This window comes from Argiope bruennichi, chromosome X1 (genome assembly GCF_947563725.1).
Source record: "Argiope bruennichi chromosome X1, qqArgBrue1.1, whole genome shotgun sequence".
Taxonomy (NCBI): domain Eukaryota; kingdom Metazoa; phylum Arthropoda; class Arachnida; order Araneae; family Araneidae; genus Argiope; species Argiope bruennichi.
The window spans coordinates 8,408,854-8,428,031 of NC_079162.1; the positions used below are offsets into that span (position 1 = coordinate 8,408,854).

General features: G+C 28.9%; 1 protein-coding gene across 3 annotated transcripts in view; it reads left to right on the plus strand.

Annotated features, from left to right (window-relative positions):
* The first annotated feature begins 6,501 nt into the window (after positions 1–6,501).
* LOC129959536 (early endosome antigen 1-like) overlaps positions 6,502–19,178 on the plus strand; it is a 169,642-nt gene continuing 156,965 nt past the window's right edge. For all 3 annotated transcript variants that reach the window (XR_008783451.1, XM_056072416.1, XM_056072415.1), the window contains exon 1: positions 6,502–6,867. Coding sequence is in view for 1 of the 3 variants with exons in the window: in XM_056072415.1 (XP_055928390.1) it covers positions 6,792–6,867 (76 nt within the window). In the remaining 2 variants the exon portion in view is untranslated. The remainder of the gene's footprint in view (positions 6,868–19,178) is intronic.

Genomic DNA, 19,178 nt, shown 5'->3' on the forward strand with positions numbered 1-19,178 from the left:
TGGTTTTGTTTAATGACTAACCAGGACTTATGCCCTGAAAACCAGTACTATACTGGTAAAATCAGTACGAATGGTCACCTTAACTAATGTATATTTTCTGGAGCAGCAGTTTAATCATTGCTTTGAATAATCAGGTATACAACGTTCTTGAGATCATCAGAGAGATATCGTGAATATGAGACAAGTTTAAAAGGATGTTTGAAACCATAAGTACATGAAGGTGTTAATATTATAAACCATACTAGCACATACATTTTCACTATGTAGTTAACCAGAGTTTTAAGATATATTTGAAGGATCTGGTTATTTTGTTTCTTCCAGTAAAGAACACTGTTTTTTTTTTCAGCGCTGTCATTGTCGTCAGTAACTGTTTCTGACATACTAGTATTTTTTGTCCTTTCTTGATTAAACTTAACCTTTCTCTATAGTTCTTTACTGTTTCTTGCTTCTCAAAGCGCTTGTGGTAGCTTTTACAGTATTACCTATAACCGTTTTCCTGTTAGAGCGTTGATCATTTAAAAAGTCTTGTTCTTTTTTCTTGGAACTTTTTTTCATTTATACAAGTACAAGTATTAAAGTTTACACACTTGTTGAAATGAAATGAAAAAACTCCGACAAAAATTAAGGACCAACATTAGCATAGTAGTTTTGATTATGAAACTAAGTTACGATGAAATTCATTAAGATGATCAAACATATGTACTATTCAGTTCTAAAAAATAGAAGCAGAGAATGCCACAAGTAACTACTGCATATTTTTCATGGACATTAAAGTTGAGCTACTTAAAATGTTTTTCTGCAAGTCTCTCAAGAACAGTTAATTAGAAAGCATTAATTAAGCACTTACAATTCACCTCCGAGATACTTTATATTACAGTCGGTATTAAGAAGAAAAATATTAAATTGTCATGTTACTAACATTTCAATTTCTTAATAGAAAAACAGGTTAAGAGAAAGTAAACAAATCTGGTATTTAAAAAAAAGAAAAAAACCGTGAAGTTTTATAAACTATAAAATTTTTTTTCCCCGTTTTCTTTTAGAAATTTCACTATCTAACTCTTTCAACTGTTCAATTTCCCCTTTAATAATTTTTCGCACCTCATTATATTTTTTAGCAGTGAAAAGTTTCTGGTTTAATCAACTTGTTGAACAAGTCCAATAGCATTAATTCAATTTCAACAATTTCCTTTTTTAAGAGATTTATTTTTCCGTTAAGAAACTGACGAATCCAATTCTGTCTTTTCTTTATGCCATTGGCAGCAATTATAATATATTGCTGAATGATAATTTGAATGGGATGTCGATGCTGATATTCTTAATTATTTATCAATAAAATTTACCAAAAAGTCCTTTCATAAAAATACATTTATAAATTAGCAGAGCAATCTTGCTTTTATTCTTTTTCAAATAACTTTATCTTTGCTTAACTTATAACTTTAACTTTATAATTTAATCTTAGTTTTATTCGAATACTTTTACCTTTAAATCTGATGGGAAAAGAGTAGAATTAACGACTAATATATATATGCAATGACATTGCTTAGTTTAATTTATTTCCTATTTTTTCCCCTAAATTAATCCATGTTACTTCATTCTAAAATTTTCTCTTATTTTTGAAAAAAATCCAACTTTTTTAAAATTTAATTATTGCTAACATGCTTTCTAAAAATTGCCTTTTTTTTTTTTTTTTTGCTTCTCACGCCGCAAGCGAAAGGACATGTCAAAGAAATCTGTCTGCGTGTGTGCGTGCGCAATGATCTCATTAACTAATGAGACTAACTTCATTCTAAAATAGAATCTTATTTCCTGATCCAATTCCCCTTTATTTAATTCTACACGCGCTCTATTCGCAACTGCTCACTTCATTTCCTCCCGTTCCTAGTGAAGGGATAAAAATCCTAAAAGCTTACGAGATTCATTTAAAGATAAATAAATTTCACTTTCCCAAGCCTATACATGTCAAAGAAATCCCCATCGAAATCACATAGTAAAACCACTGTAGGGAAAAATTTCGGTCTCTTTAGCTCTTGTGTTGCGATGTAAACGGATATTTTTATCATCACTTCTTGTACATAAAATACATCCTGTAGTGAAATAAATCGAAGTTAAAATTTCTAAGTGTCTTCTATTCGGCCAAGCAACTAATAAAATACATTTACATTTAAATAGTCGACAGGATAGTTAGCTGTGCTAAAAGACTCAAGTTATTAAAGAATTAAAATTATACGAAAATCCAAGGGAGAGACAAGCAAGATGAATCGACGCAACAGTTCAGGCACCGCCGCTAATTTCGCAGCTGAGCGGACATACTACACGTGCCCGAGGTTTAAGTTGCTTTCCCCACATTAGAAATGTCAAATTCTTTAGAGCACCATGAACATTTCATTTTATATTTATCTTTGGAAGCCTTCAACCATTCAGTGTATTCACTTTTGTATATCCACAGTGAATTAAGTGCACATTTTTTTCGGCATACTGTAAAAAAAATACAACTTCTGCATACAAATTACATGCAGAAAATATTTAAATAAATTATTGATAAAAATGTTAAAATATAATAAATATTCTGCAAATAAGTAACCAAGGGACAAAAGTAGAACGATGAAGTTAAGTCACAGCTAAACTAACTTTGCATAGGTATTTCCGGCCAAAGCATAAAATTATCCCCCGAAAATGAACTTTTTTTTTAGCTTACTAATGCAAGCAAATGAGATTTTAAAAAAAGTTAAGTAACCGAAAGAGATTTTTTTTTCTCCCTTTGGGCATACATACATACTACATACTACCAAAGAAGACACTTTTTTCAACCTTTGAACTCGTTAAAGTAAATGAATCGGCAACTGGCATCCCTTTATGGCCAGCACTTTTCATTGAAAGATGAAACAAAAAGAAAATTTATTCCTATACTAGGGCAAATCTAACAGCGCGAAAATTTTATTTTATCTTCAAAAAGAAAAATAAGCACCTTTGTAAAAAATAAGCACTTTTAAGACCAATTATATAAGGATCATAAAAAATAAGCAGTTTTTTTATGACTTTTAATGACGTTACACACCCTGTGAATATATAAACTAAACAGAGTGCCAATAAAATTTATATTGTAAACACAAACTCAACGAAGTTATAAAAAGTATTTTAAAGCTCAGCAAGGATTTTAACTCGTTTTCTGTGACTATTTAACACAATTCAGAATTGCATAAAATTTGTCAAGTAAAATCCACAAAAACTTACGTTATCATTAGGATACAATACTCTTGAAATGTTTTCTGCATAGTTTCGGTCCAAAACTGCTTGAATATAATCGCCATCGTTGACTGAAATATATAATAACAAAAGCATTAAAAATAAGCCTTCAGAGCAAATCTATAAAGAAAAAGTGTTCAATATCAGTATTAAATTGTTAATTTAAATTCAAAGGGCATTTGTCAGTCCAGAAAATTTTATTTCATTGCACATATTTGTGCAAATATGTCCCGACTTGGAAAAAACAATATATAAAATATCGATAATAAAGTCTCCATAAGAAAATGTTCAATCACTAAAAAGAAAAAAAAATACCAAGAAGGTGAAATTTGTATACGATTATTTTTGTCCTTACATAGTGCAGAAAATGAGGAAATTTTCCACTTTAAGAGAAACGTTCAAAACCAAATTAGATATTTGGCTACGGCGTTAACAATTATCTTACCAGTAATCTGAAAGCTTTAGGTTACAAAACTAAATTGATACTTGGTCGTATACTTCAATATACTTCACTAGGATCAATATTATTACTTTCTTTAATAAATGTATATTTTAATTTGAAATCATCATTAAATACGCACTTTCGTCGTTTTGCCGCCATGATAATAATAAGGTAGGTACATCACAGTAGTTAGTACTTTAGACTTCCACTGACTTGTATGACGTCGTGGTGGTCCTACTCATGCGACACCTGACGATATCACATGGAATTATCAGGGTTATCAGTTCTAATTTTATTATTTTTATTTTATTACTTTTTTGTTTTAATGTTTTCTAATCTAAAACCAGTACTTTTCGTGTACTGGTTTTGTTTAATGACTAACCAGGACTTATGCCCTGAAAACCAGTACTATACTGGTAAAATCAGTACGAATGGTCACCTTAACTAATGTATATTTTCTGGAGCAGCAGTTTAATCATTTCTTTGAATAATCAGGTATACAACGTTCTTGAGATCATCAGAGAGATATCGTGAATATGAGACAAGTTTAAAAGGATGTTTGAAACCATAAGTACATGAAGGTGTTAATATTATAAACCATACTAGCACATACATTTTCACTATGTAGTTAACCAGAGTTTTAAGATATATTTGAAGGATCTGGTTATTTTGTTTCTTCCAGTAAAGAACACTGTTTTTTTTTTCAGCGCTGTCATTGTCGTCAGTAACTGTTTCTGACATACTAGTATTTTTTGTCCTTTCTTGATTAAACTTAACCTTTCTCTATAGTTCTTTACTGTTTCTTGCTTCTCAAAGCGCTTGTGGTAGCTTTTACAGTATTACCTATAACCGTTTTCCTGTTAGAGCGTTGATCATTTAAAAAGTCTTGTTCTTTTTTTCTTGGAACTTTTTTTCATTTATACAAGTACAAGTATTAAAGTTTACACACTTACAGGCAGCAATATCAAATAAACGTTTAGCTTCTTTTCTAAATTTTATGTGGTTGGAATCAAACTGACCAGACCCTTTTCTGCTTTTAGACTTTAATAAATTCCTGTATTTAGTATGATAAGCTTTTATCACTTTTAAAATTCTTTTGCTAGAAACAATGGGAACAGAAGCCCTTGACCATATTTTTTCTATTTTGTGAACTAAAGTGTTATGTATTTTACTTACAGAAGGATCCCTTTCAGAAGCAATTCTGAGGTTATGTCTAATATAATAGTAGCACTTCATAACAGATTCGTAAGTAGTCAGTTAAACTTGAAGCAAATCACTAAATTTCCCAAAAATAGGGCATTTCGACATTTTTCTTGTCTTCCCTAATTTAGTCTGAGCCACGCAAAGTCTTACTCACAACAAAGCACACAAACTAACAAATCAGTTACACAATAGACGGAGCGGAGATGCCAACTCAATAAAACTCGGCTAAACTGCAGACTTAACACCAGCTCTGAGCTTGTCACCACATATATGCCAAAGCAATAGTTCAACTGTTTTTCTATTTATATTCATATTATAACGCCTATTAATTTTTTTTTATTTCATAATCAAGACACGCAAAAATCTTTGAAAATGCTCCAAAAAGTGTCCTTTTATGAACCGTTAACGTCCTCGCGTCACCTCAAGATGTATTCCAATATTTTTATATTTTTAATTTATCTTATCTACACTAAAAGGCAAATTTTCGACGGTATTACAAATTAAAAATCAAAAGATTATTTCTTAAAACATTTTAAAAATGTAGCAAAAATTTCAATTTTATGAAACTTTAACATCCTTGCGGCACCTCAAGACGTACTCCAATATTTTTCATATTTTTAATTTGTCTTATCTACAACAAGAGGCAACTTTCCCGCTGCATTACAAATTAAAAATTAAAAGTTGGTTTTTTCGTTTAGTAAAAATTTTCCTGTTTCAATCAATAATTTTTGAGACTATTTATATCATGCAAATTAGAATAAAGACATTATTTATGATTATCTTAAACCTTATATTTAAAGAACAAAGTGCTTTTTTTTAATTGAAACTTCTATGTTATCCAGGAAAATATTTCTTTCTTGTTTATTCTCGACATGTCCTAGTTGTCGTTTAGTGACAGACTGGATTCAGAAATGTTTTTTTGTCCCCTATGAGAGATGTTCTTGTTGTTCGATGAAGGACCAATGAATATATATTTCGAACCAATGCCATATTCTTTAGATTCGAATTTCAGATAAAACAATGAAAGTAAAGAAGGTTTCTTTAACATATATTTTAGTAATTTATACAAAATGGAGAACTGCCGTCTAACGATGCTCTAAACTATTACGGAAAAGAGAAAGGATGAGCTTTTGAAGCATTGCCTCTATTTTGAATGAGAATCCAGTTCTTGAATTTTGTTAACATTTGGTATCCAACAGATAAAAAATAAAAATGCGAAATTGAAAAAAAAAAGAAAAAAGATTAATGTTACTCCGTTATAAAATATTTTTTTAAACTTTCATTGCTCAAAACAAGAGCGTGCTCCTTTTTCTAGCTTTGAATGGATACTTATCTTCCTATCCATTGCTTTTTATTGCTCTTTAATCCATGAATCCATGGATGGGTATTTTAATCAGTTTCGTAGCTAACCAAGCTCTGGTGAGACACAATGTACAGAATAAATGCGGACAGTCATGTTTAAGCAAACGAAAGCCTTGAAATTCAAACTAATTTCCATCCCTCGAATTTTTTTCCTTTAATTATTTCTACGATTTATAACTATTTACTTAACTTTTTTGTTCTGTGTTCAGCAAAACGAGTCTGAAGTCATGTGACGAGTGGAACAGGTTTCCTTTTCGTTTGTTGATGCACGGGTTCGGATAACAGGAAAGCAAAACAAAGAGTGTGTATAGAGTTTCTTCTGATATTCGTAAACTGTAAACAATTAACCCATTCTTGAAGGTGCGTTTAAACGCTGCGACTTTTGGATGCTCTCTAAAGATCTCATATTCAGTATAATTGTGATAAAATGGAATTATGCTGACAAATTCGTTGCGAAATACTGGAAATCATGTGAGATCTTAGATAATTTTATAATTAATTTTCATTTAATCTGAAAATTAATTTGGAGCCCAATGTGTGGATGCTGTATGCTTTTTCTTCACTAACGAGTTTATTTTATTTTTGGCCACCAAAATGTTCCAATAATCATTATTCAAGTAAGTAAATATTCCTTATAATAACTTTTCTGTACTTCATTACCATTCAGACTTAATTGTTTTTAACTAATCACTTTATTCCTATCCAATTTAATATTATATACATTTATGTTGGATATGTGGTGATAATTCAATGTAAAAGAATCTATACATATTTTATTGATTCTATATAAATACTTATACATTTTTACTTGCAGATTAGATTTTATTTATCTCTCTTTTGGTTCTGAACTTCTATGTGGAATCATTTAAATTGTGCTTAGTTAGTTAAAGCCACTAAATCAGTTGCACACACACTCAAAAAATAATAAACATTTCCTTCATTTTATATACCATAGTAATTGATATGTGTTTTTATCTTCTGAAATTTTTTTAAAAAAACCAAAAGTGGATTTTTGAAAAATTATAGTTGTAAAAATTTTGAATGGGGATTAATAATTTCAAATATATTTATAGAAATTCAAAATTAATTAGTGAATTTTATGGAACTTTTTTCAATCTATTGAAATCCATATTACATATACATTATTTTTAATATGTTAAGATATCTATTTTAATTACATTCTATTATCATAGAAAGGATTTCTAGTGAATATGATATTTTTATAAATATTTTCTGCTGAAACATTTTGATGTATAAATGTATAACCTGAGAAATGAAAGATGATAAATTATCTTTATTAAGATATATAAAACATTGATTTTGTTGATTTTGTTGTTTTTTGTTGTTTGTTTTGTTTACTGGTAATACGGTTTCTCGTAGCATTTAGTCTGAGATTATTCAATATGGTTCATTATGAAGACATGCTGCATTTCCAACTATCTCTGGTTAGTTGAATTGTGCCCAATGAACCACTGTACTGTATAATGTGAAAATTTGTTGTAGTATATTCATTATTTACATAAAAGACGTAATCTTTCAGGTGTGTTATTCATTGGTATTATTATTATTATTATTTTTTTGAAATTTTGAATAAGAAATCATCAAAATCAATAATTGCATTCTCTCCTTCAAAAAAAAAAAAGTTCCTAGCACTGTTTGTATTTGTATTAAAATGATGAGATTATCCTTTATTTATTTTAATATAGCTATTATTAATATATTAGTAATTATTAATAATTTATAATATATTAATAATAATTAAGTGATAATGCAATTGCTATATTAGGTAATTGCATTATTTCAGTACTTTCATTAATTAATTAATTAATAAATTTGATAGTTGGAATGGATTGTTACATAAAAAAATTCAGTATTTTATGGAAAAATTTTTGATAAGAAAATGTATACTTTTATAGGCATTATATCCTGTCTTTTTATTTTTGACTTTTATTATTATTAATATAACCGTTTATTGCATGAGAAAAAAAGAAAAAAGAAAGAAAATGTTTATTTTGAATCTAGGTTAATATAACGAAAGTTTTAGAATTAATGGTACATTAGAAGACTAACGAAAATCAATACTTCCACAATTATTGATATGTATAATTGCACATTTATATTTAATTCATCAATTCAAATATACTCATTCTCTGATTAATTTAAATATTAAGATATAACTAAATACCCCCACTCCTTACTCTTCCCCCCAAAGAGACAGACTTATGATACATTAGTCATATTTAATTCATCAATTCAAATATACTCATTCTCATTCTCTGATTAATTTAAATATTAAGATATAACTAAATACCCCCACCCCCCACTCTTCCCCCCCAAAGAGACAGACTTATGATACATTAGTCATTTAGTGATTTTATGTTATAAAACAAATCAATTCAGCATTAATTTGAAAAGTAATTAGTTTCTCTCCTCTAAAAGACCAAAGTCTAATGTCATAGTTGTCAAGTAATATTTTCATTTGGAATAGTTTTTTTGCATCATATTTGATAATATGCCAATTTAAAATTTATAAATTAATTCTGATTTATCACCTGTTTTTTTTTTTTTTTTTTTTTGATGTGTGTGCAGTAAAATATATTTTTTCAGTTTTGTTTCTGATTTATAGCTTAGTTTGCATCATGCCTGTTTATTTAATTCATTTCATACCATTAATTTTCGTCAGTTCTCTTTTTGTTATCGGATGTGAAGGAAGGAAAATATATGGAAGACTATTTTAATTACGATAAAAATGCAAAAAATATTGCAATTATTTTCATTAAACCTCATCTAAGAAAACTCAGTTTGATTAATGTATGTAAAGCACATTTAGTTGTCATATACTTTGTTACATAAAGCATTAATAGTTCATTTTAAAATTATATAGGCAGAACTTAGCATGACTGCTCTCAAAGTTGGACGATTGAACATTAGAAGTAGGATATATTGGATAAAAAAAAAATAATCCTGTATTGACTTATAGGGATAAATGGTTATATAAATGATTATACGATGAAACTAAAAATATTATTAAGGAATAGTTCATTAGATGTCTAATCAATAAGCAAAAATTAAAAATATAAGGATTTATAAAAAAAAAAATCAAAGACAAGTTTTATTTTTGTATTAAAAAGTAGATTTTTTAATAGAAATTTGTTTTAATTAATAATTATTTGTTTGCTTTTTAATCTTAATATATTTCAGAATTTTTATTATAATTATTAGAAAATGCAAATAGATGGTGCTCTCATACAGAATCAATATTAAATTAAAATTTATCACGGTGATAATTAAATTGTGTATATAGTAAAACATTCTTTATTTACTGATAATAGATGACTACAAAATTTCAGAATTCTAATCATATTATCATTCTAATCATTTAATTTATTTCATATCAAGAAATAAATCGAACCTCAATAAAATAATTCCATCTTCATGAACACAAAAAAAGTTAAATAGAAACATGAAAAAATAAAATCTTGTTAGATATTTATGATATGAATTGGATAGTACATAAACTTTAACACAATTATTTTATTTAAAAGTAAGTTCCATAATGCATTTTCCCCTATTTCAAAATACAATATCTTTTTCTGATTGGAAGGATGATTTTCCTTCTTTATAACATTGACTTAAATTATTATGAAATTTATAGTTTGGAAAATTTCATTACTTTATCATTCACTAATTTTTACTATTCATATCATAGTGGTGTATTGGTATTATATTAAAATTTACAGAAACTTTTTACAATTTTACAGATAATAGGTCCCATCTAAAGGATAAGCACATAATTATTTATAATACTGTGTTACATGTAATGCTTGTGACAATTGCATTATATTGTTGCAGTCATTTTCATATGTTTCATTTTGGCTTCTTCTCAGCTGCTGGTCTTCAAAGTTTAAAATTTTCTTTTTCAAAGCTAATATATGTCACCTCAGAAAGTTATTATTTGAGTAACAGTGACAGAATTTCGTAGTATTATTCTTTTAAAGATAATCTGTTTATTCATTCATCTTTTTTTTTTTTTTTTTTTTTTTGTACAAGGAAGCATTTGGTATGAAAAGTTTTAAAAATATTTTTCTACTTAATAGTAAAAATTATCTTTAAAATATTGTTTTTTAAATAAGCTCAAATTTCAAAACAAGATTCCTGATTTTTTGTTCCATCATGAATTATAAATGATTTACAAAACTGCCCATAAAAAGAAAACATTTTGTAATCCATTAATAGCCATATAGACTTATATGTAACATTATTCTGGAAAGTGGAAGGCATTTTCGAAGCCATTGAAGATGTATGTTATATTTTAAAATTAATTTTAATATCCATTTCGTGAAAGCATGATTATTTACAAGAAGGCGCATTATATTTACTAAGGAATTAATTAAACCAAAAGTGGAATTGGATCAAGAAATAAGAGAATGAAATTACTATGGGCTAAATTAAGATAAAACTTTGGAAATTAATTTGGTTTAAATTAAGAGTTTAAAATATGATTACAATTTTCCCCCCATCGCAAGGCATGGAAGTACGTCAGGGCCCTTTGACACACAACCATACCTTACAGTGGTGTCTGAGTAAGGTTAATTTAAAAGTATATTGAAAGTGACACCTCAGTTTCCGTTACCTTCACATTATACAAACATTAATCAGAAATCCCATTCATTATTTTATATTAGAAGCATAAAAAGACATATATTTGTGAAAAGAGTATATAAAAACCTTAATAATCAACAGTAATAACAAAATATTAATAAGTTAAACAGTATATTTCACAAAGTTATTTTGACCATTTTTCTGTAGAAACTCAGCTATTGAGTTTAATTTAACCCTTTAAAGGGCCATTTTTTTCTAGTCATATTATGTTAAAATATTTTTAGGCTTGAAATTAGAATAAGAAAAGGGATTAATTTTGCTTATTAGATAAATTTAATTTGATTAATTAATTAATTTGGTTAATTAATAATTAAGTAAAAAATCAAGACACATCATTTTGTCTGAGATAAAGAACTGAGGCATCTAAGTTTCTGACTTACTAAAAAAATTTGTCAGAACTTATGAGAACCTACATAATTTCATACAAAGATTGATAAATTTGGTGGGAAGCATACTTCCCACGGCCCTAGAAAGAGTTAATGAAAACAGTCTATGGTATATTTGCCTATATTATTCTTAAATGCTAGGAATTCTGATTCAACAAAATTATTAATTTAGAAATAAAGTATAAAATTATTAAATATAATATCAATATTGCTATGATTACACCCAAATGAAATAACAGTATGATTTATGATTTTAAATAAAGTATTTTAGCTGTAAATAAAAACACAAATTTCAACACTTCAGGTAAAAAAACTTGGATATGAAAATAATATTTGCAGAATTGAAATATTTTGTATTAAACACTTGGAACTGAAACCATAAATATAAGATTCAAAAATATCTAATGAAAATAATACTTGTAAAATTAAATGGTTTCATATAAAACTTTTGGAAATGTAAATAAATGCAAGATTCATGTATTTCAAATAAAGCATTTGGAAATGATAGTAATAATTGCAAAATTCAAAGATTTCAGTCAAAACATTTATGAATGAATGCAACAAATGCAAGACTCAAAATACTCATATGATTAAGTAATATATAAAAAAATATTTGGTAATTAAAGAAAAAAAAAACATTTGTATTTAGTAAAAACAAGTATTTGGACACATTGATAATAGAGGGCAGCTCAATAACTGTCAGAGGTGCAAAAATTTTCCCTGTGGTATTCACTACCTTAGTCTAATTATCATGTACCATTAATTATTAAGTATATAAGAATCTTGGCCTGTTACTTTTTCGTTCACAAGGTCTGCATGCATGATTTTTAAATAATAGATTCGAAAAAATTTAAAACTCAATATTTTAAATTAAAACTCATGATATTTTGAATAATAATATAAAAAGATTATTTGCAATTATATTATAATAGAAAATTGCAGTTCAACATCAAATCAAAAGTACAGAATATAAATTTTGAATTTCATCCGTTGAGTCAGTTGATGGAGGCTTTTTTTTAACACTAATAACTTTTTGATGAATCATGGCACAGGTTGGAACTTCTTGAAATTAAGGAGCATAAACACATAACTATTTGATGAATCGTGGCACACTATGAGTTGGAACTTCTTGAAATTAAGGAGCATAAACACATAACTATTTGATGAATCGTGGCACACTATGAGTTGGAACTTCTTGAAATTAAGGAGCATAAACACATAACTATTTGATGAATCGTGGCACACTATGAGTTGGAACTTTTTGAAATTAAGGAGCATAAACACAAGAGGGAATGGAGCACAAACACGTCGGAGAGCTGGAATGTCAGATGAGGCCATAGGTTACAGCAGGAGTATCGATGAGCGCCTCGGCGAAAGGCAAGCGGGCGAGCCAGCATGGAACATCTTTGGAGCACGGCAAATTGCGGATACGCAATGCAACATCGAATTGAAATTTTTTTACATAAAACTATCCTTGTCGACTAAATAATATGTAACATTTTTTGTTTGAAGCAGAATGCAGGTTCAACAAGCAGTGAAGAGACTTTGTATCAATATCTCATGTTATCTATCAATATCTTATACTATCGATATCTCATGTTATATAAGACGAAGGAAAATTTATTTCTCGTTCTTCCCCACTTCTGCTTTTGTGCCGCACAGAGAGCGGACGTGCTTGTCCGCGCCTTCTTGTAAATAAATTATGCGATCCGGGATACAATAAATGCGAGCTTGAAAAATTCAAAGTCTCTTCACTGCTTGTCGAATTTGCCTTCTGATTCAAAAATTTAATGCTTACATATTAAAATGTCGACAAGGATAGTTACCTATGCAAAATTTTCAAAAGAATGAAAAATTAAAATCGCGGGTGAGACGCTACATTGACGCCTCCGCAACTTGCCGTGCTCCAAAGATGTTCCATACTGGCTCGCCCGCTAGCCTTTCGCCGAGGCCAGCCGGCCATGCTGTCACGACGTTCCATGCCAACCGATGCAATATCCCCTGCATTCCGTCATGTTACCGCATCGCAGATGGTACATTCCGTAACCTGTGACCGGCTTTGTTGTTCAATAGATACCCTCGTGTTTGTGCTCCATATTCTCATGTGCGTGCTCCTTATATCTTCAAGAAGTTGCTGCTCCTATTTTGTGCCAAATTGAATCAACCAGATTCCGAAAATATCACTTGTGTGTTATATTATCATCTCAATATAAAAATAACTTTCCGTCACCTGCTTTATTCTCTAATGTCTCCAGTGCTCAAGATTGCCTTTTTGTGATTAATTAAAAAAGTGATGATTCATCAAAAAATTGTTTAGTGTTTCCCGACTCAATGGCTGAAAATCAAGATTTATATTGTGTGTTTTTCTTTTCTTTTGATTTTTAAATTTTAGAATTATTGCAAATTATATTTTTATAGTATTATTTAAAATATTAAATTTTTAGTCTTTTATCAAATCTATTTTTTAAAATTTTATGCATGAATTTATAATGTTTTTTATTTGAAATAATTTTAATGTTGTTAAGATCGGTTTAAGATGTTAGACATATTTGACCAAGATCAAATATGTGTAACCCTCAAAGTTCAGAAAATAACATTGATAAAGAAGAAAATGATCGAATAGCCCAAGAAACATCCTCCATAATCCCTTTTGATCCCGAAAATGGGATGCAAATGGATTTATGTTTGGGATATTTCAACAAAATTTGCCGAGAGAATAACAAGACTAACTTGTGGAAAATTCAAAATATTGCTAAATTTCTTAAAGGGTCAGCTTTAACTCATTATCTAAATAGTTGCTTAAATATTGACAATTTTGATGAGTTATGTTGTGTATTAACCGACCAGTTTATTCAACCCAATATTGTTAATTTTTCTGACTTTTCACTACTGAAATTTGATCAAAAAAATGCTAAATTAGTTGATTATTTTCATCAAAAATTAAATTATGGCAGACAGTTAGGCCTTAATCCACAACTTGTTTTAGAAGATCTTACTGATGGACTCCCAATTCAACTAAAACAATTGGTAAGCATAAAAGCTCCTTGTACCCGTACAGAATGGCTTACAATAACAACTGAACTATTAAAAATGGAAGAATCTTCAGAATCAAACTCAGACAGGTGTAATGAAACCCGAATCCGAGCAAGGCACCCATCCTTTATACAAGGCACCCATCTTTTATAGATTTCAAAATTCATTTGTATCTCGAGTTCAAAATCATTTTAGACAAAATTATCAAAATTCAATAAGGCCACGTCTAAGTAATTTCAATAACTATAGTCATAATTTGCATTTCCAACAAAGATTACCATCTTCTCCATGTAGAATTTGTACTCAAATTGGTATTCCAAATGTTTATCATTGGACACAGGTATGTCCTTTTTATCTATCCCAATTTGTAATAAATGTTTCAATAACAGCTAATTTGACTCCCCCGTGCACAGAAGTCCCTCTCGGCTGTTTTCAAAATTCTAAAATAAGACCAAATTCTTCTAATGAGGCTTCTGCGCCAGTGTAGTTACAATTATTAGTGTCCGGACACATCTCAACTTTACCAAGTCTATTTAACTTGGACAATCTTTATAAACCTTATACCAATGTAAATATTGTTATTGACACAGAATCCACTCTTTCAATTATATCTGCAGATATTGTGAAAAAACTGAACTTGACAAGAAAAAAATGTAAACCGTATTGGAGTCAAACAAGCTCATGTAACGTTGCAATTAACCCACATTTGTGACATGTATTTAAAAATTGGCCAAATAAATAAGAAAATCAAATTATATATTATGGACAATCCTTTACCATATATCAAGATTGTAGACCATATATCCAGATTGTAGTTTATATAAATTAATTATAGATTGTGATAAAAATAAAATATTTCAAAATGGAAAAATTATTACCAACTTGCATACCAATAATAATTATACGTCTTTACATATTGTTGAAAATCATAACACTGGTGATAATAAGGTCAAGGTAGTGAATACCTCAGAGGAAATTTTTCCACATCTGACTGTAAACAAACTATCTGAACCTGTGTTATCTCTGGTGTCAGAATATTCTCATGTGTTTGCAAAAAATAAATATGATGTTGGTATAATAAGAATGGAACCCCCTAGAATAAATTTAACAACTGATTTACCAGTTTCACAAAGGGCTTATAGAACCTCTGCTACGGATGAAATTTAAATAAATAAGCAAATTAAAAATTTGTTAGATGCAGGTTTAATAAAAGAATCTACTAGTAACTATTCCTCCCCTGTAACATTAGCATATAAAACAGATGAAAATAGAAGAAGTCGACTTTGTATTGATTATCGTAAAATTAATTCCATTTGCAAATCTGAGGCAGAGCCTCTACCTAGAATTAGTACTTTATTAGATAAATTAAGTACTGCTAAACTTTTTTCAACTTTGGATCTTTCATCTGGATGTTGGCACATACCCTTGCATGAACACGATAAACATAAATTGGCATTTGTAACTACTGAAGGTTTATATGCATTTCAAGTCCTACCTTTTTTTGGCTTTAAAAATGCACCTACAGTATTTAATAGAACTATTCGTAGAATTTTAAATAAACATAAATTTTCAAATTTTGCATGTTACTATTTTGATGACATAGTAGTTTTCTCTAACTCATTAGAGGAACACTATGATAATTTAAAACAGAATTTTCAAATGTGTGAAAAAGAAATCATTAAATTAAAATTTTCTAAATGTGTTTGCTCAAGATAAAATTAATTTCTTTGGGTATGAATTCAAAGAAGGATGCATTTCTCCTGATAATCATAATATTGAAAGTATTAAAGAATTACAACCTCTAAAAAATGTTAAACAACTTCAAGGTTTTCTTAGCTTTGTAAATGTTTATAATAAGTTCATTGATTCTTATGCTAAAATTAGAGAATCCTTAATTAATCTTTTTAAAAAAGATACACCATGGCAGTGGACAGAAGACTGTCAAAAAGCTTTTGAAATATTAAAAAATAAATTCATAACTAAACCAGTGTTACAACTATATAACCCTAATTTATCTCTCCATGATTTTTTGTGATGCATCTCAGGTAGCCATTGGAGTTATTCTAAAACAGCCTGACTGTTCTGGTAAATTATATCCTGTATCCTATCATTCAAAAACTTTACGCCCGTATGAAAAAAAAAAAAAAAATTTATAACTGTGTTGGAATGTCTAGCAATAGTAGATGTTCTTGATAAATTTGATTACTATTTACATGGGAAGGAATTCATAATTCATACTGATCATGCTGCTCTTGTTTGGCTTAAAAATTGAAGGGAAAAATTATTTTGTTGGTTTTTAAAACTTAGCATGTTTGATTATGAAGTTAAATATTTAAAGGGAACATCTAATGTTGAAGCTGATATGTTATCAAGGCATCCTACTGCTCAATATCTCCAACATTCTGTGTATTCATTGGAATTAGATGAGATAAAACACTATCAAAATTTAGGCAACTTAAATAATACTAAATATAAAAATATTAATGATGTACTTGTAGTTAAAAAGAAAAATTTGTTTAAAATAGTTGTACCTTTTTCTCTTAGGATAAAAGTTTTGCAAAATGCTCATGAACAATTCGGGCATCCAGGCACTCAAAAAATGATAAATTTAATTACTCCTCAATATTATTGGCCCCATATTACTCAAGATATTACACTTTTTGTTAAACATTGTGATGTTTGTCTTAAATAAAAATAAAAAGCACAAAAGATTTGGCCTTTTACAGGCTGTGCCCCCCCCCCAACAGATCGCCCTTTTGAATGTCTTTCTGTCAATACTGTTGGTGGATTTAATTATTACAATTCAACTAAAAAAATTTCTTCATATATTAATTGATCATGCGACTAGATATGTTTGGGCCTTTCCTCCCAAAAATGAAAATTCTGAAACTTATATTAATATATTAAGTTTTTCAAATTCAGGTACCTTCCAAATTATTAACTGATAGTAATAGTGCTTTTACCTCATCTGAATTCAAACATTTCCTCAGAAATTACATTGTAAAGCATCTGTTAACATCTTCACGTCATCCACAAACTAATAGGAAATGTGAAAGAGTTAACCAATCAATAAATTAAAATGTAAGGTCAATTCTTCTCTTACTAAAATACCTTGGACTAGACTTTTAGAATGAGTAATCAATGAATGTAATTTAACACCCCATTCAATTACAAAATTTCCTCTTACATATTTGTTTGTTGGCACTTTACCTTATTCTCCTCCCTTAACTCAAAATCAATTCTATCTTCCAGTAGAAAAAGCCAGAAAATTTGCTAAAGATAATGCAATAAAATATTATGATAAAAATAAAATAAGATATAATGCTAGATTTATAGATTCCCCATTCAAACCTGGTGACATTGTAATGTATGAGGAATTTAATTATCCAAATCGTAGAAAATTATCTGCAGTATTTTCAGGTTCATATGAAATAGTAACTAAAATTTCAGATGTAAATTATGAAATAACTAAAACAAAGCTACCGATATTGTCCATTATCAAAATTAAGAACATATTACCCACCAGAAAAATTAAAATTAAGTCGTGAATAATAATTAAAAAAAACTTATTTGCCATGTTTCTTCCACATAAACCCCAATTAGGTTGGGGTTTATGTCATAAGTCTCCACTCATAAGAGTTAGCTTTTTTCTTTTCTTCATGATGATGATGATGATTGAAAGGCACCATCACAACATAAATTCAAATACAGCAGTCTTATTGAGATGTGAGTAAAGGATCAACCTCACAATTAATTTTTATCTCTTTCTGTTTTTATCTCAAATATGTTGTTCGCCACTTTGGAAACAAATACTCCTGGATGAGAGTAGAAAGAGAATAAGAATTATGCCCCCCTTCTTGATGTCCTAATTTTGGGTCATTAAGTTTCACCCACTACTAGAAATTGCTGGACAAGGTTGAACTATTCACCACTAATTGGCTAATTAGTGGATTAAAGTTTTTCTTTTAAAACTACACATTTTTATGCCATTTGTTTGAGTAAGATTATGCCAGTTGTTTGAGATATTATTTCAAAATAATAAGAGTATGTTGAATCTCGTATTAATTATTTTCATATCCAAGTGTTACATACAAAAATCAAAACTATGTTGATATTTTATTATTATATAAGTTTAATTTATTATTCCATTATGTTACATCCAATTCGATGATTTTGGTGAGCCTTCTACTATTAAAGGACACTGTGTGCAAGTATTCTTTAGAGACATTCCTCATCAAATAGTGACAATCTTACAGACTGAGAGACAATAAATCGACTGAGTTTCTGCAGAAAATCATTTTTATATTGCACATTTTAATATTATTATTTTTGGTGTTGTTGAATATTTAAGTTTATCTAATATTTTCACAAATATCACTTTATTTCTTTTATATTTTAAAATACACTTGTTCAAAATGAATTTTTATACTAATGTAAAGGTAAGGGAAACTTAGGTATCACTTTTAATAGGATTTTAAAGTTTAGTTTCTTGCTTGAACACCACTGTAGGGTGTGGCTGTGTGTCGAAGGGCCCCGACGCACTTCCACGTCTTACAGTGGGGGAAAAATTGTAATCCATGGACGTGCCATGTCCGCGCCTTCTTGTAAATAATTATGCTTTCTCGGGATATAAAAATTAATTTAAAAATGTAAAAAGTCTTTTCACTGTCTTCGGAACTGCCTTCTGCTTCAAAAAAAAAAAAAAAATACTTACACGTATATGTGCGTGTGAGTGTGTAAGCATAAATTTTTTTTAATCAACTGGCAGTTCCTTTGATAGCGAAGAGACTTTCGATTTTTTTATGTCGTTTTATTTCATCCCGGAGAAGCACGCATTATGTACAAGC